Genomic DNA, 26,054 nt, shown 5'->3' with positions numbered 1-26,054 from the left:
GAAGGGAGGAGGAAGTATATCAAGCAGACTCCTCTCTGAGCACAGAGCCCAACGCCAGGCTGATACCACTACCCTGAGATCATGATCAAGAGTCAGATGCCTAATTGACGGCCACTCAGGCGCCCCTTTAATGTCACTTATTAACTTTTGCCAATTTTGTATATGAAAATCATGTATTCTTATATTACTTTGCGCTTCTTTAAGCTTTCTGAAATATATTAATTTCCTAATTGTGTATCCTGTTTTTTTTTTTTTTTAAGATTTTATTTATTTATTCATGAGAGACAGAGAGAGGCAGAGGGAGAAGCAGGTTCCCCCTATGGAGGGAGCTCAATGGGGGCACTCAGTCCCAGGGCTGGGACATCATGACCTGAGCCATCCAGGCGCCCCTCCCAATTGCTTTTTATTGGATTCTTTATTCACTGTCTTGCTCAGCTGCAGTTGGTTTCTAATGTTCTCTTATATAATCCATATAAAATAATGATTTGTATCACACTGCCTGCATACTTTTCCTAGTTTATTTCTTTTTACCTTTTTTAAATTGATGTTCTTAATTTGCCTATCATTTTATCTGCCTCTTGTGTCTTCAGGTGAATATGTTGTGTAGAAAAGGGTTAAGTGTAAATGACAGTGAACCTACATTATTGTCCACTAGTGTCATTTAGAAATAAGGTAGGACCGGTTTTCATTCCTGTCCCTGAGTCTGCCACTACCTGAGCTATTCCTCTATTGCTCCCTCTGCAAGATTGAGGGTTCTCAGATGAAATACAGGATGCTCAATTAATTTGAATTTCAGAGAAACAATGAATACCTTTTAAAGCAGAAGTATATCCTAAATATTGCATGGGCCATACTGATAGTACAACAGTGTTGGTCATTCATCTGAAATTCAATTTTAATTGGGCATGTTGTATTTTTATTGGACACATCGGGGACTTCTGCTTGGAGCTAGTTTCTTAACACCTGCTTATCTAGCACCATCCCGTACCAGGCGGTGGGAGTGGGGGTGGTGAAAGAGAAGGTCCTGTTCTCAGAGTTTTTACTCTGGTTTCTCAGAGACTCTTGCAATCGGAAAGATAATCTCCTGGGCAATTTCAGCGATGGCCAAGTGAGAGCCTCTGTGTTTTCCTGCTGCCTAAGGCAGTTACCCACATTTACTTGATCACAGAACCACCTGGGACACCCTTCCCCTGGGGAGTCTGAGGCCTTTGAAGAGGGATCCAGATGCCTGTGGTTTTAACAAGAGGCAGGTCTGCGCAACTCTGGCAACCCGGGCGCCCTCCGACCCACAGCGCGCAGCAGAAGCCACTTGCACTTTTTACAACCCGTTCTGAAGCGCCGGTATACACCTGGCGGCGATGACAATTTCCGTAAATTGCTTTGCAGGTGATGACGTTCGTCCCACTCGGTCTTCACGCTCATCCTCCAGGAAAGCAGGGAGGCTGATTTCCGCTTGCCCCAGGAGGGCGGGAGGCTCCCAGGGGCCAAGCTCGCAGGCCAGCGGCTCAAGCCGCCTCCTCTCACCGGCGGCGCGGCGGGCACCGCGGGGCTGCGGTCCGAGCCCACCTGGAGCTCCAGGTGGCCTCCGCTCCGAACCTGAGGGCGCCCCGGGCCTGCACCCGGCCGCGGACGGAGAGGCCCGCGGCCCAGCGAGCGAGGAGGCCCCCGCGGGGGCCCTCCCCTCCCCCTTCCCACGCCTCCGCCGGGGCCCCTCCCCACACCCCCGCCGGGCCCCTCCCCCACGCCCCCGCCGAGGGCCCTCCCCTCCCCTTCCCCCACGCCCCCGCCGAGGGCCCTCCCCTCCCCCCACGCCCCCGCCGAGGGCCCTCCCCTCCCCTCTCCCCACGCACCCGCCGGAGGCCCTCCCCTCCCCTCCCCACACCCCCGCCGGGGCCCCTCCCCTCCCCTTCCCCCACGCCCCCGCCGGGGGCCCTCCCCTCCCCTCCCCCCACGCCCCCGCCGGGGGCCCTCCCCTCTCCTCCCCCTCCCCACGCCCCCGCCGGGGGCCCTCCCCTCCCCTCCCCCTCCCCACGGCCCCGCCGCCCCGGCTCCCCGGCTCCCCGGCTCCCCGAGCGCCGCGCGTGTCCGAGCGGGGCCGCCTGGAGCCCGGGGCGCGCGGACGCGGCGGCGGGGCCGCGCTCCGAGCACGCGCGCGGGGGCCGGTCCTGCAACCGCCGCTCCCGGGAACAGGGCGGCCCCTCCCGGGAAGCGGGTCGCCGCCGCCGCCTGGACTCGGAAGCGCTGAGCGGGTTGTTGGGGACTCGTGGCGCGCGTCCCGGGACCGCCCGGAGGTTGGTAGCCGGGGCCGCCGCGGGCAGGACGCCCCCCGGCGCCGGCGCTCCCCGCTCCCGCTCCGGCTCCGGCTCCGGCTCCCGCTCCCGGCCCGGCCCGGCCCGGCTCCTGCGCGCGCCCGGGGGCGGGGCCGAGACAAAGGCGGCGGGGCCGTGCGCGCCGGGCGGGCTCCGGGCTCCGGGCTCCGGGCTGCGGGCTGCGGGCTGCGGGCTCCCGGCGCCGGGGAGGGCCTCCCGCCCGCGACCCCTCCCCGGCCTTGGTCCCCAGCGCTGCGGCCCCGGTGACCCCCAAAGTCAGAGGCTGAGTTTGCTTTCTAGCCTTCAGACTCAGTTTCCCCCTTCTCAGTCCAGCCTCCGCGTGGCCCGGGTCTTTCCACGGAAGGCCCCCCTCCCCCATCCCTGGAGGTCCCCCCACGTGGGCGGGCCGGGTACGGGGTGGGGGCGGGGGCGGCCGTGGTGTTAGGAACCTGCTGCTTCCTTGGCTCGCGGCTCTCGGGTCAGAGCAGCCCTCCTGGAGGTCGGCGTCCTTGGTGCTTTGCATTTCACGGGCAGGAGACTCGCAGTTCCTGTCCCTCTCCGTGTTGTAGTCCTCACTCCTTCGTGTATTTTCAGAGCTGGGCACTTAGGGGCCGTTAAGTGCTTTGGGGACAGGAGAGCAGAGGGAAGGCTTCACCGAGGAGGCGGTGGTTTTTACCTTGGAATTTGAAAAATAAGTACAGCCCCCCCTCCCCCCATTCCGTTCTTGCTCCTTCTCTCCTATAATTCTCCCTTTTTTTCTCTTTGACAGTCCCTAAGTGTGATTAGTATAGAACAAGGTCAGTTCTGACCTGAAAGATTCAACTAATATTAACAAGGATCATGTGCTTGACCCTGTTGCTTTGAACCCATTGTTTCTAGACCTTCCAGTCACTGGGGAGGGTAGGTGGTGTTATTCCTTTTCACGGGGGAAGAAAGAGAGCAGATGCCAAAGACGCAAATAGTAAATCTCAAGGCTGAGTTTTACGCTTTTCTGGATCAAAGCCTGGGCTGTATCTACCATTTATTTTGCTCCCTCCTTGGGGAGCAGGTTAGGTAGACTAACTTAGGGTCAAGGCTGAGTCTCTGGAGAGAGCGGTCATCATTGAGGGATGTTTGATGTTGGTTTGAACTCTGCAGGTAACATCAGGAAAGAGCCAGCCTAGGCCTTACTCATGTCCCTGTTTGCGGCTTGCAGCTCAGGGCCTGGCCAAGGAGAGGTGCTCCTTTCTACATTGGAATTCCTTCCCTTGGGTGAAATCTTTGATTCCTTGTAGGTTTTTTTACTTTGTGTGTGTGTGTGTGTGTGTGTGTGTGTGTGTGTGTGTGCGCGCGCGCCATGGACCTCTTTGGAGTCCGGGGAAAGCCAATTTTTAGAAGGTATTACAAAAATTAATAGTTACAAATTATAGTGAAACACAATTGTCAGAATAGTGTAACGAATCCCCAGATATGTAACGGGTATTTTCTTTAGTAATGCATTAAGTGACAAAATTCAGTGCAGTACCAAATAACTCTCATAATTTCAAAGTCGAGATGCCCATGTTTATCTGTATTTCCCAATATTTGCAGCAGCTGTATTGTGTAATGAAAGTATCTGATTTTTATTGGTGACAAAGTTGCCAGAACTCCTACTAGTATGGTTTGTGGTCCACATTCATAATAGATGAAATTCTGCATTTGTTTTAGATGTTCATGGAAATAAAGATATATGAGAGAATTTATAAGTTCATGGCCCCCTGAATTTACCTACAGAAGCCTTGGGGGTGGAGGAGTGGGTATCCCAGGTTGCAAACCCTACTTAGTGGTTGGTTTTCTTCTGAGTGCTCGCTGGCCACTCTAGCGCGTTACAAATACCGATTTCCTTCTCTTTCAGTTAGTGTCTCCTTTTACTCAGGTTCACTTATTTCTAGTGATAAAAGCTGTTGAGAGGGAATTGCTGGATTGTTTATATACTCTCCTTGCTCTGCTTCTATGGATAATTCTGCTGGAGAATATTCTTGGGATAGTGGATGTGTGTCACACAGTACAGGAGAGGTTTTTGGTGGTGGTGTTTTTGTTTTTGAGAGTGGGTATGAACCTTACTGGTGTGTGATATTACCAGTGCCAGAGAAGAAAAAGGTGTTATCACTATACATCCCATAGACATTTAAAAGATTTTAAGATGTTATCATGAATAATTTTGGTAATATGCTTGAAAATTCAGATAAAACGGACGCTAAAAAAAAAAAAAATTTCCCTTAACTAAAACACAGGAACTAGAAAAGCAGAGTAGTCCTGTATCTATTAAAGAAATTTAATTTGTAGTTAAAATCCTTTCCAAAGCAAAATTTCTAAGCCCACATGGCTTCATAAGGGAAATAGTCCAAACATTTAAAAAAAATGAAGGAACACTCCCTGGATGCTTTTATGAGGCCAGCATAACCTTGTTACTAAAGCTTGATGAGGGTATTACAAAGAAATTACAGGCCATAGTCTCGCAAAAATCTTAACAATGATATATTGGTAAATCAAATCTAACAGTCTATAAAAAGGATACTAAACCATGACCAATTTGGACTTATTCTAGGAATGGAAACTTTGGCTAACATTAGAAAGTCAAATGTAATTTAACCACATACACATAAAGGAGAAAAGTTACTTGACAATTCAACACTGCTCATGATAAAAACTTTTTGCAAGTTAAAACATTATTGAGAGACATTAAAGATTTAAACAATGGAAGGTATGTCTTTGCCCTGCAAATAAGTCTATAGATTTAGTGCAATCCCAATCACAGTTCCAGCAGATTTCTTCTCAAAAAATGAAGTTGGCAAGCCTGTTTGAAAATTTGTTTGGAAATTCTAGATAATGTAAGAAAAAGCAAATTTAGACGACTAGATCAATACATAATATGCTAATATGGTATTGGCACAATGCTAGACAGACCATGGAACTGAATAGAGAATTCATAATCAGGCTCACACATTTGTGTGATTTGTGATAAAAGTGACATCACACTGCAGTGGAGAAACTATGACTTTTTCAGTAAATGATGCTGGGTCATTTGGATCTCCATGTAGACAAAATGAATCTTGATCATCTACTTTGTCCCATATACAAATATTAATCAAGATATGTCACACACCCAAATATGAAAGCTGAAATAATAAAGCCTCTGGAAGAAAGCAAAGTAAAATATCTTTATTATCTACGGACAGTCAAAGGTTTATTGAACAGGACACAAAAACCAACTAATTATACAGGAAAAAGATTGCTAAGAACTTCTGTCCGTTTAAAGACTCCATAAGGAGAGTGGGAAGGCAAGCTACAGCATGGGTAAAGATAATTTGTAATACATATACCCAATACAGAACTCCTACCCAGAATGTAGAAACAAATTCTACAAATCATTAAGAAAAAAAAAAAAAAAGGACAGCCCAATAGAAAAATGGGCAAGTCACTTCCTAAAAGAGGATATCCAAATTCTTAAACACACGAAAAGATGATTAACCTTGTTAGTAACTGGAAAATGCAAATGAAAAATTAGAATGGGCTATCGCTATATACTCACCAGAGTGGCTAAATCAGACTGTCAGTGCTAAGTATATACAGGCTTCCCCCACTATCCAAAAGCAGAGCGTTCCTGTGAAATCTTTCATAAGCTGAAATGGTGTGAAGCAAAGAAGCAATTACCATTGATTTACATGGAAAATTTTTTGGGCATTCCCAGGCCCCAAAAGTAATCCCTCTTAAGCTTTTCTGATACCTTAGGATACATCCCACTTGGAGATGCACCATATCCATGAAGATTCGGTACAGGTGCTCACAGACACAGTTCAGAGCTCCAGTGACCATGATGCTGAGATATTCAGTGTAGTTCCCCAGGAAGGAGCGTGGGCCACTCTAGCTGCTCAGGGTGTGTGTGCTGCCTCTCCAAGGGCTGGCTGCAAAAACACTGAGTGCCATTTTGATTCTTGCCTTTTTTTTTTTTTTCTTTTTGTAAAAGTTAAAATCTCCAGATTTCTTTCAGCTAACAGAAACAGGTACTAACGTAGGTCTTTCATCAAAGTGAAGTCTTATAACCTGAACTTTCAAAAAGTAGGGGGGATACCTGTCCTGGTTGGGTTATGGACAAGCTGCAACTCTCATACATTGCTGATGGGTATAAAATTTAGTGCATGGGCAGCCTGGGTGGTTCAGCGGTTTAGCACTGCCTCTGGCCAAGGGCGTGATCCTGGAGACCCGGGATTGAGTCCCATGTCGGGCTCCTGCATGAAGCCTGCTTCTCCCTCTGCCTGTGTCTCTCATGAATAAAATAAATAAAATCTTTAAAAAAATAAAATTTAGTGCAGCTGCTCTGGGAGTTGTTTGGTGTATCATTTACTAAAGCTGGACATATGTATCTCCTATGACCCAGCTACTCCATTCCTGGATCAACACAGCAGTAGAGGCACCTGTGCAATGAAGGATGTGTAAAAGAATATACGGAACACTTATTCAAAGTGGCCTTATTCTCATTTATTCAAGTTGAGAACAACTCCTCTGTTCATCAGTAGTAGAATGGATAACTGCATAGTTTATACAGCAGAGTACTCTTAAAAAAAAGAAAAGATTTTATTTATTTATTCATGAGAGACACAGGCAGAGGGAGAAGCAGGCCCCATGCAGGGAGCCTGACATGGGACTCGATCCTGGGACTTCAGGATCATTCCCTGGGCTGAAGGCAGGTGCTAAACCGCTGAGCCACCCAGGGATCCCCCCAGTGGAATACTCTTTAGTAATGAGAATGAACAGATTATTGTCTCATTTACAACATGGATGAGCCTCTATAGCTGAACAAAAAGAAGGTACATACAGCAGAGTAAGTGCAATGTGATTCCACCTATATGGAATTTGAAAACAGGAACGACTGAATAAGATGATAGAAATCAGGCTAGAGGGACACCTGGGTGGCTCAGTGGTTGAGCCTCAATCTTTGGCTCAGGGCGTGACCCTGGAGAGCTGAGATGGAGACCTGCACTGAGCTCCCCGCAGGGAGCCTGCTTCTCCCTCTCTCTCTCTCTCTCTCTGTGTCTCTCAAGAATAAATAAATCTTAAAACAAAACAAAACAAAAAAACAGGCTAGAGATCCCCTTGAGTACAGTTACAGGAAAGGACACATGGGACTTTTGAGGCATTTAATTTTTAATCGGAGTGGCAATGATTGGAGTGAATCTGTTTTTTGAAAGTTTTAATTAAAAAAAATTGAAATATATTTTAATACAAAGTTTACTTAAAATAGTGTATTATAAAATATTTGGTTCATTCAGTTGCCCCTCATCTGGGGAATATAAGATAGAGATGGCATGATTTCTGGTGATGAAAAAGGCTTAAATTTTTGTGGGAGACGGTATAATAGCAAATCAGTAGATTTTGTGAATGAGGGACTTAAAAAGTGACTCCTTTCTGGCAGCCTTGTTAAAGCAGAGGTCTGGCTTAATGGCAGTTCATATAAAAAGACTTAGAGCTGATATTAAGACTGTTATCAGTGTGAGGTGGAAGCCAAAAAAGGACAAGGTGAGAACTGAGTACAAAATTTTGTTTTAGATTTAATTTTCTTGCAATTTGCTTATGCAGTTGGATTAAAAATATTCTGATTAAAAAAAAAAAAAGTAAATCCTTTTAGTTACTTTCCTCTCACAGGCAGGTGTGGTATGTTAGTTTTCTATTGTTCCCATAACAAATTACTACAAACTTAATGGTTTAAAACAACACAAGTTTATTATCTTGGGATTCTGGGGGTCAGGAGTCCACAATGCACAGGCAGGGCTGCATTCCTTCTGGGGGCTCTAGGGCAGACTTTTTTGTTGTTGCCTTTTGTTGCTGCCTCCATTCCTTGGCTTGTGGTCCCTTCCTTCATCTTCCGAGCATATCATGCTCACCTCTGCTTCCATTATCCCGTTTTCTCTGTGTCTGACAGAGAAGAGTCCTTCCTCCCAGAAGGACCCTCATGACTATGTTGGGCCTACGTGGATAATCAGGGGTAACATCCCCATCATTAACTTAATGACAGCTGCAAAATCCCTGTGCTCTGTAAGGTACTGTGTTTATAGGTTCTAGGGACCAGCACTTGGACATTTCTGGGAGAGCCCTATTTGGGGGCTTTCCCCGATGCGATTTTATATTTTGTCTTCACAAATAACACAGTACCCTGGCTCTCAGGAGCTCACTGATACTTGTTGAACGAAGAAGTGCACCTAAGATTTCATTATTTAAAGTACAGTTTCTGGAAAAATAGAAGTGATGGTCTTGGCCTATTCTCTGCCAAGATTCAGGTTGAACCTGAGGTCGAACCTAAGGTTCAGACCTTAGGTGCAAGTCTAGGTACCTATACTATAAAGAGACAAGTGACTGAAGGGTAAAGGGCATAGGAACCAGGTCACTGAAGAAATGGTTGAAGCAATCATGGATGTGTTTGTCCTGGAAGAGGGCTCAGGATGGAGTGTGTGGCATTAATTATCTTTAAATATTTGAAGGAGTATTATTGGAGAGAATAATTAAGCCTTTTTAGTATAATGGCAATAGCATTAAAAACTAAAGGAATAGTATTTTAGAACTTACTATGCCCAAGTAAGTTCATCTAATCCTGGGTTGCTGTGATCCCTGTTGATACATAAGGAAATCGAGGCATAGAGAGGTTATGCAACTTGTCTTAGGGCATAAGCTAGGATGTAGCAAAGCTGAGATTTGAACTTGAGGCATTATGACTCCACAGCCTTCTCTAAATCATGTTATCCTGCCTCCAGGCCTTTAGTTCCAGAAGGTTCAGTCGGACTAATGGCAGAAAGTTTTTTTTAAAAACAGAGGGACCACTTTTTGATTCCGTTTGAGGAAACAACAGGATAATAACCAGAACTGGTTAGAAGTTGTTTCCCTGCCTCTTGATGTTCCTGGAAATGGTCAGGTAGGTTATTGTAAAAGGAATTCCCAAATTGGCTAGAGATTAAATCAGATGACAGTAAGGTCCCTATTGGTTTTGAGATTCTGATCTGGGGAACATAATTTTTTTTCATTTTATATACACATATCAACCTTTGTGACATTTCATGTACTAAAGCTCCCTTGTGAACTGTGGTTTTCCCACTAACTCTCCAGAATTTATGTATTAGTCACTAACATCCAGGAGTGGTAGGTCGTATCCCTGCCCCCTTTGAAGGTGCCATTGCTGTGCTCTGGTAACAAGATAGACTCAGTCTTCTCCTCCCTCTTGAATCTGGACTGCTCTCCTGACCAAGGAAATGTTCTGTGAATTCTGGAGCCTGGTCCATAAGAGACCTTGGTCCTCTTGCCTTTGTTCTTTTGAGCTGCCAAGGCCACCATGCTGTGAAGGGTCAGGCCTACCTGAGCATGCGTGTCTGTGTGGAGGAGAAGCCCTGCACCCAGCTGATGGCCCCTAATGCTAGACACGGGTGAGGTCATCCCAGCCCCTCCAGTCCCTGTTGAGCTGTGCAGTGGCTCAGTCACATAAGTGATGGCAGGTAAGATCAGGAGAGTGGCCCAGAATCATGATGAAAATTGGATCTTTGCTGTTTTAAGTCACCATGTGTTGGGATGGTTTATTGAGCAGTGGTGCAGATATTTTGGTGCATGTTTGGAAGTAGCATATGTATTTTAAAATATTGTGTAATTAGACATTCTCCCCAGTCCAGCAGACCTCCTCCAATCCACCCAGTCATCCCTCTGTGTTATTGAAGCCCTTCTGGGTTTGGAGAAGTGTTTTTTGTTAGTATTATATGAGTAAAAGGATAAGACTCTTAAGTAGGGTTTGGAGAAAACTGATATGAGAGAACACAGTGTGTCTGGATTTGGGTTTCCTGGTGAGAGTCTTGTAACTTATATTTTGCAAAATAAGTTTAATCAGATTGGACCCTAGAAAAAGAGCAAGTCTCTTAGTTTCTTCAAATGTGCTAGAATATTGCCCTGTTCTTTCATTCTCTTCAAAGCCATTGTCATTTCAGTGCACATGTGCTTTTTTACTTTTATTACTTTGTGATTTCGAGAGTGCTCATTTGTTCCTAAATTTAGAATTATTTCAATTTTACTCAACACTTATCCCTATGTAAGTGCTGACTTCTTATATCTGAGTAAATTTGTCTTCTTCAGTCGCTCTGTTAAGGAAAGTATGAGTTCATGTGTATTTTGGTTACATCTCGTTAATTTACAAATTTTCTTTTCTTCCTAAGGATTATCTACATTACACGTAACTTTGAAATTGTCTTTTGCTTGTATGTAGCTCGTATCACCTTCTAGATTTCCTGATGGATTGATTTCATCATAGACGTTGAAAAAAATGAATCTGGTGCACTCTGTAAGAGTAGGGAGGTGGCTGAGGGAAGGCTCTGGAGTGAAGCTGAGCTCTGCTGCTGGCTAGCTGTGTGATCTGGGGCAAGTTCCTTGACCTTTCTGAGCTTTGGTTTTCTCTTGTGTTAAATGAGGGTACCCAAAGTACCGACCTTAAAAAGTTGTTATGAAGATTAAATGAGATAATACTTGTTAAATGCTTGCTTGGCATAGATCGCAAATAGCACTTATTATGGTACAGCTGTTACTACAGCATAAGGAAACTCAGTGGAAAAAAAAAAAGGAAACTCAGTGGAGGAACATTTCAGTTTAGGACACTGAGCAATAGTTAATGGGTAGAAGTGACAATGGTGATGCTGGTACCTAAGGATTGTTAACTGAACGTTGAGAGTCGTTTTAAAAGTCCTCTGGTGCATGTGGGATGTGGTTATAGCTCATTCAATGCTAGATATATTAAGACTGAGGAGGAGAAAACATTCAAAATGGAAGTGTTGGAATCCATTTGTAGCATGCATCAAAAATAAAGATACATTTGAAGTGATATTGGAAATTGCCGGGGGAAAGCATCTTACAGAAGTTATGTTTATGCACATTTTTGGCTTTGGCAAACTGAGCTGTGCTTCTCTGCCAAGATTAAGGAACAAGATTTCTGCCTGTGAAAGAGTGGGAGCTGGGAAGTTGGGTTCTGGTTTTTGCTCCATCACTGGCTTCCCTGTACTTGGGCAGATCACTGCTTTTCTCTGAGCAGGATTCTGATTCCTGAAAAAGAGCTAGCAGTTAGCCCTCCTGGTGAGGAGTAGAGGAGATGGTATCTTTGAAAGCAGGTGGAGTGTTAAATTACAAAGTAAATGCAAATCTAAGTTACTTCAGTATAGAAAAAACTGTTAGCTGAGGAATTCTTGCCATTTTACAGCTCAGATTTTATTCTGTGGGCCTCTTGAGTTCTATAATCCCCGGATAAGTACTTTTTTGAAATACCCAGCCTCAGGGGAATCTTCATTCATTCATTCATTCATTCATTCATTCATTCATTCATGAGACACGCAGAGAGAGGCAGAGACACAGGCAGAGGGAGAAGCAGGCTTCCCACAGGGAACCTGATGTGGGGACTCGATCCCAGGACCCCAGGATCATGACCTGAGCTGGAGGAAGACGCTCAACCACTGAGCCACCCAGGCATCCCGCCTCAGGAGCCCTTACACCCCAATATGTAGGTAAAGGTAAAGTTCCTTGTTACTCCAGTCTGACTTCTTTCCCTTTGATCCCAGAGAAACCGGCTATGATTTCCATCCAAAGCCTAGTAGTAAATGTACTTTCTATCACTTTGTCTTCATTTACCTCAAATATCTTACTCTCATCAATAATATTTAGCTTTAAGATACTGTGATCTTACAGCTTTGGACTTGCCGTTGTATGTTCTTTGTTTTCCTCTTTTTTCATCCTACTGCCTCCTGGACTAGTTTCATGCCAGGTGCGACTTAATTTTTCTCTATTTGTGTTGCTTGGTTCTAGTGCTTTCTCTCTCCTTCGTCTTGAATCACTGCCCTCCCTGCCTCTAGACTGCCACACTGTCAGAGGGCGACTTCCTGAAGCTTCGCTCGAATAGTTTACTGGCTCAAAGCCTGAGGTTTCTTTGGCAAATGGAATCCAGACCTGTACTACGGTGTGTTCATGGCCCTCTGCCACGTGGCTCCTGCTCTCCCTCCACCTCCCCTGTCTACATTTGTACTTCTTCAAAGTCCTTATCAGACGCCCCCTCTCCCATCACACACCCCGCACCTCCCCGCCCCCCCCTTAGCTCTCACATATCCATGCTGCAGCCTCTTCTGTGTCAGGTAGGCCTGTACTTCAGCACAGCCTCTGCTGCTGTAGGTTGGCTTTTCCCATAGAAGTAGCTTAGAAATGGTGATTTCTAGGCTGTTTCACTGATGCCCACTAAGCTGATCATGCTGTTGCAGGACTGGATCTGTGCATGAACAACAGAAAAGAAGCATTTACTTACACATTTGAGCAAGGACCTCCTATGATTTCATCATGTTAGCCTATCCCTAAAGAGCATGCTTGTTTAGAGAATGAGGAATAGGAACGTGAGAATTTTCTGGGAGTGTTTGGGAGCCTTCACGGGTTTGGACATTTAAAGTTCTCGTTATATTCCCCAATATTCAACCTGCCTTTTCTTTCTTTGATACTGTTGGGTCATTAAATCCTTTAAAACGTATCTACTCTGGCTTTCTGAGGGCACAGCTGAAATGAATACGAAGAAAACACTAGGGAGAGGCATCTTCTTGAGATAGGCAGGCAAGGGCTGAAAAGACAGGTGTAGGGAAGAAAGAGGTGGTAAGAAGGACATGTGGGTTTGTGGGTCGTGGTGTTTTGAGGTGGCATTCCTGGAATTGTGAGTGATGAAACAAGACAAGTGGGAGTATGCATTTAATTGCCTTGGGGATAAGCAAAGACGTGGTGAAGAAGAGACTCTGGGTAGAAAGATGTCCAGGTGGCCCCCAAGGACGGTTTGTTTGCTGTCGGGGTGGCCTGGGGTTGGACTGGGGTGTGGACAACCTGTGAGAGCTGAGTGAGAGCTCTGGGGATGCCCTTGGACTGAATGGAAGCCTAGCAGGTGGGATGGCCATGCCACTTGGAGGGTGAGTGAAACTTCATCAGATGGAGAAGAAAACCAGAGCTCTGGTGAGGTAGGCTTCTGATGAATTAAATTCACTAACTGGTCAGATTATAGCTAATATTTTGGGGGCACTTACTCTGTGTCAGGCCTTTGATGAACATTTTACATTTAAATTCATTCAACAGCCCTGAGGAAACAGGCCTAAGTGGTTGTGGCCCACTCAAGTTTCTTGACCAGTAAGTCCCAGAGCTGGGACTCCCCCACCCCAGGGTCTGCTTGTAGAATTTTCCAGCATCCTGTCAAGTGGAGGCTATTTGGTCTAGTCCTTAAATTTTAAACGTGAAGATATAGCCCTGCAGCTTTGTTGCTCATTACTATGTATCTGTGTAGGTGTCTGCAAAACATACACAATATAGCTGAGAGCACCAAAAGGGGAAACATTTTAATACTGAATTTTCTGCTTTCCCACAGTTAAATCATTAATGCAGAGGAATTGTCCTAGAAGAGAATGTCCCTGAAAAGCTTTTAAACAGCAGGCCTTCTAGAACTTCCATTTAATCTCTAAGATTCTTTATGTTCACATTTCAGCAGTGTTTATTTTATTTTATTTATTTTTTTAGAGGTTCAGCCTTTGCTAATCACGTATTCTTAATGAGGTGAGGAGGCCATCCAATATAATACGTACATCCTTTGAAAGGAGACACATAAAACCCAGAGGTTAAAGGGAACTTTTCACTAAAGAGAAGACTACCGTATTCCCACAAAGTTCCACAAAGAAATTCTAAGGTATTCTAGGAGATGCCAGATATTTAAAAATAAAGTATGGGAGGAAATGTGTAAAGCTAGAAGTGGTTCTGAAAAATCACAGGAAGACCTAAGAAGGTGGTGTTGAGGGCTGAGAATGTTTGGGTTCGAAAGCATATGTGCTTGCTTCTGGATCCCTCCTGTTGCCTGTGACCAAACTGCCTTAGCAACTTTTAGGTCAGTACCAGTGGGCACCCTGGTTGGAGGACCCCTGACTTCTGACCTCTTATTTTATGAAAGCCAACGTTTGTATCTTTTTCTGCTCTCTCTTAGCCTGAAGAAAGGAGTTTGTGCATGGTAGATTTTAAGCCAGGCTCTAGGGACAAGTAACTTTGTGGACTGGCATTAATGGGGCTGGCTGTGGCTGAGGAGAGGCATGGGGGCCCAGTGGTTCCCAAGACCTGGATTTGAGCCCTGGCTCAGTTATTTCAGACCATGTGACCTTATTATGCTTCACATTTGTCCTCTGTAAAATGCCCCTCTCTCTTGCCCCACCTTCTTCACTAGGTGAAAATAAAGTGAGATCATGTGTGAATTCTGATTTATGGCATTACTGTCCTGTATGAGAAGCGCTTGCTTGGGGCTTAAAAATTTGCTCCTATTTTAGTTTGGCATCCATAGTGAGACATATCTGAGAGGCTTAAGTAAAACAGTGAGAGCCATTTAACTAACTCTTGGTTACATGGGAGCTGATCATCTAATTTGCAGAATTTTAGGACCTCCTATCACCTGCTGTAATACTTAGAATATAGACATAGCTGCCCTAAGACAGGGATCAAGAGTAAGAGAAGCTTAAACAGCCTGGAAGTGCATTTCTCTTTCATGTAAAAGCACAGATATAAATGCTCGGGGGCAGTTGTGGGGGTGAGGTGGGACGTGGAGTCAGGGACTGAGGCTCCTGGATCTTGTTTTCTCACGTGGCTCTCACCCCTTGGCCCAAGGTGGGCTGTTCGGGCTCTGGCCAGCAGGAGGGGCATGACCACAGCCTTGCAGCCAAATGCCCAGTTGAGCTTAGCATCCTATGCATTCAGGTAATTCCATTTCTGTGTAATGAAGGAAACCAAATATCGTGGGGTGGGCTACTAGCAGTGTCCACCACTGCTGCTGGGGGTCACGTTATTCACTTTCCTTTAAGAAGTTTACCTAGGGCTGCCTGGGTGGCTCAGCGGTTAAGTGTCTGCCTTTGGCTCAGGGCATGATCTTGGGATCTGGGATGGAGTCCCACATACATCAGGCTCCTTGCAGGGAGCCTGCTTCTCCCTCTGCCTGTGTCTCTGCCCTCCCCCCCCACTTCTCTCATGAATAAATAAAATCTTAAAAAAAAAAACATGTTTGGAGATGATCTGTACTTCTACTCAGGGTTTGAAGCCATTTATTATTCATGGAGCACTAGTTCCTTCCCGCTCTATTCCACACCCTGTGTTGGGTCCTGGGGACTCAGAGATCATGGCCTCTGTTCTCCAAAGCACACCCACCCCCCCCTCCGCAGGGGGAGGTAGGCATGTCAGGCAATGAGCACATGACTGTCTGGTGTACACTCTGATGGGAGGCAGATGGGGGCGCTGTGGGAGCTCATAGGGAAGACGTGCCCATCCCCGGGAAGGCAGGGCATGTGCGTGTCTCTGTGTGTGTGCATGTGTGCATTTTGGATGCAGGATGCACAGGGTCACTGGCAGCAGGAAGTAGATTATACTGGGGTTATATCCGTATCACTGTAAATAGTGCCGGGTCCCTGAAAGAGCAAGTGAACGGATAAGATGCTGTTCCCTGCTGTCATGTCTGTGGCTTAATGTTTTTATTTCTGTTTCTCTTCCTAGAAACTCTCCGTGTATCTGCTTGGACCCTTTGTCACGAGGAACAATGCTGCCCTGGTGGGAACTGTCTTTTTACCTGTGCGCTTCACTAGGCTTCCACCTCTATTCTTTCTATGAAGTTTACAAAGCTTCCAGAGGTAAGGTCCCAATTTTCCTGATCTTCTTTCACGAAAAGAAGCTCTCAGAGATAGAAGATTCAGGAAGATTGTCTCATGGGCTTAGGATGACTTGGAATCTGCTTTGCTTTCCCCTGTCTGGGACACTTTGAGTCCATGACCTGAGTCAGTGCAATTTTCCACCCTAATCCTGGATCTTGGGGGGGGGGGATCCTGTGGCTGGTTTTCTGTAAGAGGAGGCTTTGCTTCAATGGCTGTTGAAGGCTGTGGAGGTGATATGCAGTAACCTCTTACATATCCCTTCCATCATCATTGTTCTCAGACATGTGGAGGCAGTTCATGGTGTTGGAGGCCCAGACTCCTTTTGTCTTTTTGTTCTCCTGTGTTCAGTGCTTTGTATACTTGAAGAAGAATCGTCACTAAATCCACATTCCAGCCCCCAGGAAGGAGAAGGGGAACCCTCCTGTCCTTTAAGGGGAGCTCAGCGAGTTAACTTGGTCACTTCTGCTGACTCATAGTTGGCCAGTACCAGGTCTTATGAACACAGCTGAGAGGCTGGGAATCATCATCTTTAGCTTGGTGGCCATGCACCACTCAGACTTCCCATGCTATGGAGGAATGGGAGAAAGAAATGTGGAGGGACCATGATGGTCTCTTCTGTAGTCAGGGGCAGTTTCCTAGAGATGATGATGATTACTGGGCTTTGTTGTAAGGCAGAGCAGGAGCCAGCTAGATAGAGAAGACCACAGAGGATCTGTGGAAAGAGATGAGTTTGCAGGCAAGTGGACAAGCCTTTGGGGTGTGAGGAAGCTTAGCGTGGTCTGGTGACTATAAACCACTCGGTGGTACTGGAATGTAGAGTGCGAGGGGACAGTGGTAGGAGTTGAGCTTAGATCAGGGGAATATGCTGAAAAATCACTTAAAATGATCAAGGTGGGTTTCAGGAAGCACAGTTGACAGTGCTCTGCTCTGAACACCTACCTCCTTATGTATCACTGGGATTGATTTGGTTATGCATCCCCAGCATTCGACATATGTCCCACTCAAAGCCATAGGCTTGGTTGCAGAGACAGACCATCTACAGTAGATGAGGGCTGTTCTTTTGTCAAGGCCGGCCAAGTGGTTGCATTCCCTTGCTGGAGCCTCTGAGCTCCCAAGACCCATGTAGGGAAACTAACTTGGCTCTATGTCAGGCACCGTATTAGATACGTCATGTACCTTGTCTCACTCAGTCATTAGAACAGCCCTATGAGATGGCATATTACTTTGAAGACAGGCTTGGCAGCAGAAACACAGCTTCCAACATAATTCATGAGCCTTCCAACAAGGCTCATGTTGTGTCCAGAGAGCATCAGAGAGTCTGGCTCCTCCTACCATGTCCCTCTGCCATCTTCATCATGAGGCTTCACCTCATAATGTCAGGTGGCTGCCTCAGTGCCAGCTGTCATATTCACTTTTCTCCCAGAAGGGAAGATGGAAGGGAGGGGGGAGAACAGGCCCTCTCCTTTTCTGAGTGTGACTTGAAAGTTGCTTACATTATATCCATTGAAATGCCATTTGCTAGAACCTAGTCCTGTAGCCACATCACTGTGAGGAGAGTAAGTAAATGTAATCTTTGGTTGGAAGTCCATTTATCCAGTTAAACTGTTCTGTTTTACAGGAGGAAAGAATGGACACTGGCAATTAGTCAGTAGTCTTTTCCATAAGTGGATGTCAGTAGATTTTCACCATTCTAGTAGGTGTGTAGCGGTATCTTACTGTTATAATTTACAATTCCCTGATGACGTGATGTGGAGTATCTTTTCCTATGCTCATTGCCATATATATCTAATCTTTGGTGAGGTGTTTGTTCAGGTCTTTTGCCCATTTTTAAATTGGGTTGTTTATTTTCTTATTCTTGAGTTTTAATTGTCCTTTGTATATTTTGGATAATATACAATATATTTGGATTCTTGCAAATATTTTCTTCCAGTCTGTGACTTTTCCTCTTATTCTCTTGACAGTGTATTTTACAGAGCAGATATTTTAAATTTTGGTTAAGTCCAGTTTACCAGTTGTTTCTTTTATGCATTGTGTCTTGGGTATCTAAAAAGTACTTCCCAGAGCTAAAGTCATCTAGATTTCCTCCTATGTTACTTTCTAAGAGTTCAGTAGTGTTGCATTTTATATTTAGATCAATAATATGCATTTTCAGTTAATTTTTGTGAAGGGTGTAAAGCCTGCGTCTAGATTCTTTCTTTCTTTCTTTTCTTTTTTTTTTTTTTTTTGCATGTGGATGTCCAGGTCCAGCATTTGTGGAAAGACCATCTTTTTTGTGTTGTGTTACCTTTCCTCCTTTGTCAAAGGTCAGTTTACTGTATTTTTGTGGGTCTTTTTTGGGCTTTCCATCTTGTTCCATTCATCTATTTGTTCTTTCACTAATGTCAGTCTCTTGAATGCTAGGCTTTATAAGTCTTGATATTTATAAGTCTTGATATTCGGTGGTATTAGTCCTCTAACTTTGTTCTTCTCCTTCAATATTGTGTTGGTTATTCTAGATCTTTTGCCTCTCCATATAAACTTTAGAATCATGTTGTCTATATCCACATGGGAACTTGCCGGGATTTTGATTTGGATTGCATTGAATCTATAGATGAAGTTAAGTAGAACTGACCTCTTAACAATATTGAGTCTTCCTATCTATGAACATGGAATATCTCTCAATTTTTTCTGTTTATTTTTCTTTAGAGTTTTCTAGTTCTCCTAACCTCTAACTTGTATGTATCTTGTTAGATTTATAGCTAAGTATTTCACTTTTTTGAGGTAATGTACATGGTGTTGTGTTCTTAATTTAAATTTCACTTGTTCAGTGCTGATCTGAGGAAAGTAATTGACTTTTGTGTATTAATCTTATATCTTGCAACCTTGCTATAATAGCTTGTTGGTTCCAGGAGGTTTTTTTTGTAGATTCTTTGGATTTTCTACATAGGTATTCATATTATCCGCATACAAAGACAGTTTTATTTGTTCCTTTCCATTCTGTATACCCTTTATTTCGTTTTTCTTGTTGTACTAGCTAGGGCTCCCATTATGATATTGAAAAGGAGTGGTGAGAGGGGACACTTTTGCCTTTTTTCTGATCTTAGCAGGGAAGCTTTCTGACCATTAGATACGATGTTCACTGTATGGTTTTTGTAAATGCTCTTAATCCAGTTGAGAAAGTTCCCCTCTATTTCTGGTTTGTGGAGTTTGTAATTGTAAATGGGTGTTGGATTTTGTCAGATGCTTTTTGTGCATCTCTTGATATGACCATGTGGTTTTTCTTTTTTGGCTTGTTGATGTTATGGATTGCACTACTTCATTTTTGTGTTTTTGTCCGTGAGCTTGTTTTTAATGAGCCTCTGTTGGACTCAGCAGGCAGGTCTTCTGCTCTGTGTGGTGTTAGCTGGGGTTGCAGTCTTCTGGTGGCTTACTCACTTGGCTGGCCAAGACCTCAGTGGAGGGCTATCAGCTAGTGTGCAAAGGTTCTCTCTGCATGGCTCTTCACTTGGCTTATATTTCTCATGACAAGACAACTTGGGTTAAAGAGGGAGTATTGCAAGTACACAAAAGCAGAAGCTACAGATCTCTTGAAGCTCAGTCTGGGAAGTTGTGTAATTCACTTCTGCCTTATTTATTGGTCAAAACAAATCACAGCTCCAGTCCAGACTCAAGGGGAGTAAAGACTATACCTCTTTATGGCTGGAGCAGCGTGCATGTGCACAGAACTTATGGCCATCATCTTTGGAGCCTATCACAATGCATATTGTATGTTTTTACCCGGATGAGGCCACAGAGGCTGAAAAATACAACTTATCCAAGGTTACACATCTAATAGGTTCTAATGGAACTGTTTTTTTTTAAATTGTAGACAGAATTCCCTTATAATTAATACTTGTTAGAAAATAGAGTTTGACATTACTTACAATTATATCAACATTCACAGAGGCTGAACTATCACCACAAGATGTCTTTACTTCCCAAGTATTTTAAAACTTTAGCTATGAAGGTCAGTTACCAGAGCCACACTTGTTCTTAACAAGTAGAATTTTTATGTCCATTCAAAGAGTCTCTTACATCTTTCTGGGCCTATTCATTTGCAGATTGAGTAGAAATTGCAACTGGGTTCCTCATATCTCGCATTCACATGTGATGCCCATCTTCATATGCTGTCCAATTTCTTTAGGATAAAAAGTGTCACAACAGGGACACATAGATAAGAAAGTTCCGTATGGACGAGATCACATCCTTGCGCATCCTCTGTTTCATCTCCTCCGGGTCCAGCTTTGGCGCAAGGCCCTCAATCCGGAACATCACTGCTTTGCTTCTCAGCCTTGCAGCGGCCACGCTCTGCTCTCCTCAGGGGCTGCCTGGTACCTGGGGAACTGGGTTTAAACTCGGGTGTGTTCAACTCTAGACCCAGTATTTTGTTCTTTTCTGTCACTCATACTTAGTGATAATTTAATTCCTAAAGCACCTTGCTTTAAAAGGGGAAGCCCTTTTGTCTATTCTACTACTATTAAATTTTAAGTTTTTATCGCACTGGAACAAAATATTTCCTTTTTGCATCAAGGGGGCTGCTGGGATGCGGGTGGGAGGGGATCCTTCTGTGGATAGTACGAAGCTTTCCTGCACTTCAGCTGATCCAGAGGCTGTCATGCTGTTTGACTTATTAGTGACCACTCCCTAGCCTGAAGCTTCTTTTATCCTCTGTGTTTTTCCTTTAAATATCGGTGCCAAAGTGTTTCTCAGGTTACTCCCAAGAAATGTCTTCTTTCTCTAATACTTTTGCCAGTTCAGCTCATGGAAACCGGATCCCCCTGTCTTGCCAAAATGTGTTTAATGGTGCAATGTTAAGTCTTCTTGGCTCCATGTCTTACTGTCTAATTCGGGAAAAAGTGCTACTTACCCGCATGATAGAAGTAGGTCACTGGGAAAACTGTCTCTTCTGTAAACTTTTTTGGGATGTTTGTATCTGGAACAAATATAGTGCCTAGAACACATTACAGGCTCAAAACTTACCCATTAAGTGAAATGCCACCAGTGGGCATCTGCAACAGCTGCTTTGTCTGCGCACGGAGCAGGCATCTTGTTCACTGCACTCTGTCTGGGGGAGCAGGGTTGTCAGGCCATTAGGGACAGCAGACTGATTTTAATGGCCTTAGTCAAATGGAATCTTTTGGTAAATTCACAGCAGGGACTGAACAGAACACCCCCCACTCCTCCTCCTGACTCTACCAGCCGTAAAGCATCTCTAAGTCATATGGAAATACTTGTGATGGGGTGATGGTGATCTGCTATGCTTGGTGACTTCTCCCCTGTAGCTCTGCAGCATTGTGGCTAATCCAGACCTACTGCATTAAGTTTATGCCCTTGTGGTTCAGTAGATGTAGAAACACTTTTATGTCTCTCTGTGTACAGTTAACATGAGGAGAGATGAGATATGCCATACAGTAGTCTTGAAGGAGTTAATGCTTCTACCTAAAAGAGGGCCGTGTATTGTGTTCATATCAGGTTGATACAGTTCTTGAGATGAAAAGAGCCAAATTGTCATCAGTAAAAACCTGAGTGATAGGTGGTCACCTGGGAAAGCAGCTTTGAGCGGAAGTCTTAGACTACTGTTTCAATTTATTTATTAGTTTATATTCAAATTTATTTCTTCTTGTAGCTATTTTGACATTTTATAGCTGTCCAGAGATCTATGCATTTTTGTCGGTTTTCTTTTTTTAAATATTTTATTTATTTATTCATGAGAGACACAGAGAGGCAGAGACACAGGCAGAGGGTGAAGCAGGCGCCTCACAGGGAGCCTGATGTGGGACTCGAACCTGGGACCTGAGGATCATGCCCTGGGCCGAAGGCAGATGCTCAACACTGAGCTACCCAGGCATCCCTATGTCGGTTTTCAATTTGATTAGTAATGATTCATAATACTCATACTTAAAATTTTTTTCTGTAGTTTTGCTTTCCTCCAAAATACATAAAATACTGTGTATATTGTTTTATATCTTCTTCCTGCCCTCCCTAACTTCCTCCCTTGCTAGTCTGTCTACCTCTCCCTCCCTTCCTTCCTTCTTATTTTTTTCCTTTGATCAGTTGTGCCAGAGAGCTTGGGGATCTTTCCAGCTTGTGGCTTTGTTTGGTTTCTCAATTGTTTCCTTTTGTTCTCCAATTCACTGATTTATGCTCTTATTTTATCATTCCTTATTGTTTCTTTGGGTTTGCTCTGTTCCTTTTCATTCCAACTGTATGAGTCGAATGCTTAGCTCACTTCTTTTCTAAGGAACCTATTTGTATTGTTGTATCACACCTGATAGTTTTTCTCAGAAGGATTTCCGGAAGGATTTCCAGAAGAGGCATTGCAGAGTCAAACTACATGAATATTTTTAAGTTTCGTAATAGACTTCCCTAGACTGTTCTCCAGGAAGGTTGTGTCAATAATATTTCTTCTTTTGGAGAGTGTCCTTCTTCTTGTATTTCAGCAAATTGAGCCTTTCTTCTTTCACTCATCTCACATGTATTTGGTATATGATATAAAGTGAAAAGTTAAATTATTTTTTCCCAAATAGATAACCAAACATGATTAACTCTTTCTTTCCATATTGAATTATGATGCAATCTTGATCACTGCTAAATTCTTTTTTTTTTTTAAAGATTTGAGAGAGAGAGGGTGCATGCATATATGTAAATGCACATGAGTGTGAGTGGAAGAAGGGGCAGAGAGGTAGAGAATCTGAAGCAGACATTGCAGTGCAGAGCCTGAGGGTGGGGCTCAATCCCTCTACTGGGAGATCATGACCTGAGTGGAAACCAAGAGTTTTAGCTCAACCGACTGAGCCACTCGGGCGCCCTTATTGCTAAAGGGGTGGGTGGGTGAGCTGTCTTTTCTGTTTCATTGATTTTTCAATCAATTCATACATCATTACTGCACTGTTTTAATTAAAAATGCTTTGTAAAATATTTGAGTATCTTGTGGAATCGCTTAGCCACTCATCGTTCTTCATTTCCACACTTGGCTGTTCTAACTGGTTTATTCTTTCGTATACATATTTGAAACCGTTCTAAAAAAAATCTCATTATGGTTTTAATTAGAATTACAGGAAGCCTAGAAATTAATTTGTTAATAATTAATATTCTTATAATATTGTATTTTTCCACCCGCGGATTTGGTGTTTTTTCTAGGTCTTCCGTTCTTTCCCTTAGTAAAAGTTCCTGATCTTCTTCATAACAGATCCTGCTAAAATTCCTATTCAGATTATTGGAGTCTTTTTTTTTTTATAATTGGAAAATTTTCTGATTATATTTCCTACAATTTGTAGCTGATTCAGCTATAAAGGTATTTATTTTGGTTTATGGATGTTATATTCCAACAATTTATTGACTTAATGTTCCATTAGCTTACCTTAGATTTTTCCTAATTTTTTTGTGTATAGGTAATATCTGCAGATCATGCTAATGGTTTTCATTCTTCTATTATTGCTTAGCTGGGACTTCTGAACAATATGGTAGTTGGGAAAGAATGCTATTTTTATTTTAATTCTAATTTTTTAAAAAAGATTTTGTTTATTTTTTCATGAGAGACACACACAGAGAGAGGCAGAGACACAGGCAGAGGGAGAAGCAAGCTCTATGTAGGGAGCCTGATGTGGAACTTGATCCTGGGACTCCAGGATCAGGCCCTGGGCTGAAAGCAGATGCTCAACCACTGAGCCAGCTAGGCGTTCCCTTTAATTCTAATTTTAATGGAAATTTTAATGGAAATCCCTGTACTGTTTTTACCATTACTGAAAAGTTGAATAAGCTTTGCTTTTTCTGCTTTTTTTTTTTTATCATGCTAAGGAGTCTGGCTAGCTCCCTTTTACTAAATTTTTAAAATCAATAAATCTTGAATTCATTTTTAAAGCACCTGCTCAGATGATTACATGGTTTTTCCCTTTCAAGCGGTCAACATATTTTAAAGTCATGTATTTTCCAGGATGGCTTATATGGTTTCCTACAACAAACCTATGGCTGTGGTATTTTTAAGTATACTGCTTGTTTCCGAGTGTTTTTTTTTTTTTTAATTTTTAAAAATTATTTAAAAAATATTTTATTTATTTATTCATGAAAGATACACAGAGAGGTCGAGACACAGGCAGAGGGAGAAGCAGGCCCCCTGTGGGGAGCCCGATGTGGGACTTGATCCTAGGACCCCAGGATCACCCCCTGGGCCAAAGGCAGATGCTAAACCACTGAGCCACCCAGGGGTCCCCTCTTTTTTTTTTCATTTTTGTTTTATTTATTTATTTATTTATTTATTTATTTATTTATTTATTTATTTTTGTTGTTTGTTTTAATTATTAGTTTCTAAGTGAGATTCATTGGCCTGTAGTTTTATTTTTCATTTCATCATTTTAATATCCGCATTCTGTTATTGTTATAAAATGAATGGGGAATGAGATCAAGAGTTGAGTGCTCCCACCAACTGAGCCAGCCAGGCACCCCTACATTTTTCCATTTTATTGGAATTTTCAAATATATTAATATCCAGTTGTAGATTATATGTTTTGAAATACACATATCATTTTTTTTCTATAGGTAATTTACCAGAGGTTTTGTCTACTTAGCGGATTTGTTCTCTTTTTCAAAAAATAATCTCTTGGATTTATTTATAAATGTTACCATTTTTTTCTGTAACAATTACTCTCTAATGAATAGTAGGCTACCCTAGATCCTTTTGGCTTTACAGAGCCCACGCTCAACTTTTATGCTGTGACTCTCTTCCTGAAAACTTGCATATTGGGGACATTTTTATAAACAGAATGGTATTTTCCATAAATTTACATTTCCATTTCCGAGACATTTTGTTTTCGTTTTAAAAAATCTTCAGTGGGCAGAGGTTAATGTTTCTCTAAGTAAATTCTGTAGGACCAGGAAGTCCCAATATTTAAGCAAGGACCAGGAAGTCCCAATATTTAAGCAAGTATGGAACAAATGATTTATTTGAATTGCCACGCCCAATTTCTTTGTTTCTTTAGTAGGTATTCTGAAAGTGGAATACAGTTATATGTGAGCATTTTCACCTTCTACCTTTTGTTTATTCCTAAACTTGCCTGTTCTTATCATCACTAGTCTGTTTATAAGGAAAGGATGTAGTTTTTTACTATATCCTAATTACAGATTGTTTTTTTGTGTTCATACAACACACTTCCCTCTCATGAGGGACGGGCTTTGTAATCAGGTAATTTTTCCCACTTGCTTTTGTGACTAGAAGAATTTGGTTGCAAGACAGCTGGCAACTCTGGAGAGCCCAGTTCAGGGAGGGGAAATGGAGGCTATCTCTGGTCCTGTCTTTGAACAGGTGGCCGTGCCCTTGGAACCATGGAAGGGGCCACCAGGGGCCCTTCAGTTAACAGGTCTTTTGTGAAAGGACCCAAGTGCATAATAGCCCCTGCTGGAGCCAAGGACTGGAGAGTCTGTCTTGATGGCCAGCATCAATAGCGTGTGTCACAGTTCAGGCTCCACGGGATCTGGCAGTGCTTCATGTTGTGGTTCACCCTGTTTCCCCTGTCACCTGTGGCCAGGGTTGTAGGAAACATTAGAGTTCCTGCTTTCCTGCTGGGAATCCAGGCTTGCTGGCCCACCCCTTCCTCTTTCAGGCTTGCCCTGGCCTCCTCCTCAAGGGAGAGGAGGGCAGTGTTGGCTTCCAGAGAGCCAACTTTTTTTTTTTTTTAAGGTTTTATTTATTTGAAAGAGAGAGAGATAGAGATAGTGAGAGGGAGCACAAATGGGGGGCGGGGAGAGGGAAAAGCAGGTTCCCCACTCCATCTCAGGAGCCTGGGATCATGACCTGAGAGTGGAAGGCAGATGCTTGACCAGCTGAGCCACCCAGGTGTCCTGAGAGTTGACTTTCTTAACACCTGTAGTAAACTTGTCACAGTGACTTGGGACAGGGCCTGGGCTGGAGGACATTTGAAGTCAACCCTCAGTGTTAGACTCCACAGCTCCTCACTCCTCCAGCCGGTGCTCCCTGCTGTTCTGTCAAACACAAAAGGACATGCACAGAGCTTACAGC

General features: G+C 43.6%; 1 protein-coding gene and 1 pseudogene across 4 annotated transcripts in view; one reads left to right on the top strand and one right to left on the bottom strand.

Annotated features, from left to right (window-relative positions):
- Positions 1–2,110: 2,110 nt before the first annotated feature.
- HHAT (hedgehog acyltransferase) overlaps positions 2,111–26,054 on the top strand; it is a 308,869-nt gene continuing 284,925 nt past the window's right edge. Inside the window, exons 1-2 of one of the 4 annotated variants that reach the window (XM_072733345.1) lie at positions 2,111–2,291; positions 15,870–16,003. In XM_072733345.1, coding sequence (XP_072589446.1) covers positions 15,913–16,003 — 91 coding nt within the window. In that variant the 5' untranslated portion in view covers positions 2,111–2,291; positions 15,870–15,912. Of the gene's footprint in view, positions 2,292–11,747; positions 11,849–13,959; positions 14,035–15,869; positions 16,004–26,054 lie in introns of those variants that run through there. The other 3 variants (XM_025982284.2, XM_025982283.2, XM_025982286.2) reach the window with 3 other exon arrangements.
- Positions 19,970–20,314, bottom strand: LOC112907134 (mitochondrial import receptor subunit TOM5 homolog; annotated as a pseudogene).

The sequence above is a fragment of the Vulpes vulpes genome, chromosome 13 (genome assembly GCF_048418805.1).
Source record: "Vulpes vulpes isolate BD-2025 chromosome 13, VulVul3, whole genome shotgun sequence".
Classification (NCBI taxonomy): Eukaryota; Metazoa; Chordata; class Mammalia; order Carnivora; family Canidae; genus Vulpes; species Vulpes vulpes.
This window is presented reverse-complemented; position numbering and strand designations above follow the sequence as displayed.